This window comes from Arvicola amphibius, chromosome 10 (genome assembly GCF_903992535.2).
Source record: "Arvicola amphibius chromosome 10, mArvAmp1.2, whole genome shotgun sequence".
Classification (NCBI taxonomy): domain Eukaryota; kingdom Metazoa; phylum Chordata; class Mammalia; order Rodentia; family Cricetidae; genus Arvicola; species Arvicola amphibius.
This window is the reverse complement of record NC_052056.1, coordinates 30,403,126-30,404,053: the sequence shown is the minus strand read 5'-3', so window position 1 is coordinate 30,404,053 and position 928 is coordinate 30,403,126. Positions and strand designations below refer to the sequence as shown.

The following is a 928-nucleotide window of genomic DNA, read 5'->3' as shown; positions in this document are numbered from 1 at the left end:
GGGAGGGGAGGGGAGGGAAGGAGAAGGAGGAGGGGAGGAGATGGAAATTTTTAAATAAAAAAAAATTTGTTACATAGTCAAGAAGTGATTGTTTGGACTAATCTTTGTTCACATGTAAGTTTTGACAGCATATGGAAAAAGGAAGATACCTAAATATTCATTAGATGGATTTGCGATTTTAAATGTCTTTTTTTTTTTTTTTTTTTTTTTTTTTTCTGTTCAGGAAGTGGTTTATTGTTGCTCCCAGGATGAGCGCTCACACAGGCGACGGCCTTCAGAGCATCTCCCGCATGGCCTGGCTGAGCTTCTAAATCTTGGTCTTCGCAGACATGTCAACGTATTTCTCCCCAATTCGGACAATCATGCCACCCATGATTGATGGATCAGTCTTAACCTCCAGTTTCAATATCTGCCCTTGACTCAGGAAGCTCTTCAGCACGGTCTTTAACTCGGAGAGAACAGCTTCATCTAAAGGAGATGCTGTGGTCACCGTGCACGGCACTTCTCCACGGTGGACACTCATGATGGTGGAAAAGGCAGAGATGACCGCCTGGGTATTGCCTAGCCGTCCGTTCTCAGCAAGCAAATTCATGAGGTTGGCTGTCAGCGGAGAAAACTTTTCCTTGGCTGTGATACTAGCCAGGCTTTTCACTTTGATGGAGCGCTTGATGTAGGGGTTCAGAACCGCAAGAGACACCTTGGGGTCCTTCAGGAGTTGCCCCACCCGCAGCAACTCCTTTTCCACTTGGTCCAGCTTATTCTGTTTAGAAGCAGCAGAATAAAGGGCAGTGGCATAGCGACCTTCGATGCCATATATCTGCACGGGGGGCCTCACAAGCTTGGCAAAGGGCCTGACCACTGATGTACTGAAGCTCCGTACCTGCCGGGAGAGCCCGGACGCTGCTGGCGCCGCCATCTTTCTCCGGGC

At 48.3% G+C, this 928-nt stretch overlaps 1 protein-coding gene across 1 annotated transcript; it reads right to left on the bottom strand.

Moving 5' to 3' along the window:
- Positions 1-219: 219 nt before the first annotated feature.
- LOC119825399 (ATP synthase subunit O, mitochondrial-like) lies at positions 220-928 on the bottom strand. Its single transcript, XM_038346243.1, has one exon. The coding sequence runs from the start codon at positions 914-916 to the stop codon at positions 308-310; it is 609 nt and encodes a 202-aa protein (XP_038202171.1). The 5' UTR covers positions 917-928; the 3' UTR covers positions 220-307.

Bases quoted from the DNA above. Each gene is read 5' to 3' on its own strand.
- LOC119825399 (XM_038346243.1), bottom strand. From the start codon at position 916: ATGGCGGCGCCAGCAGCGTCCGGGCTCTCCCGGCAGGTACGGAGCTTC.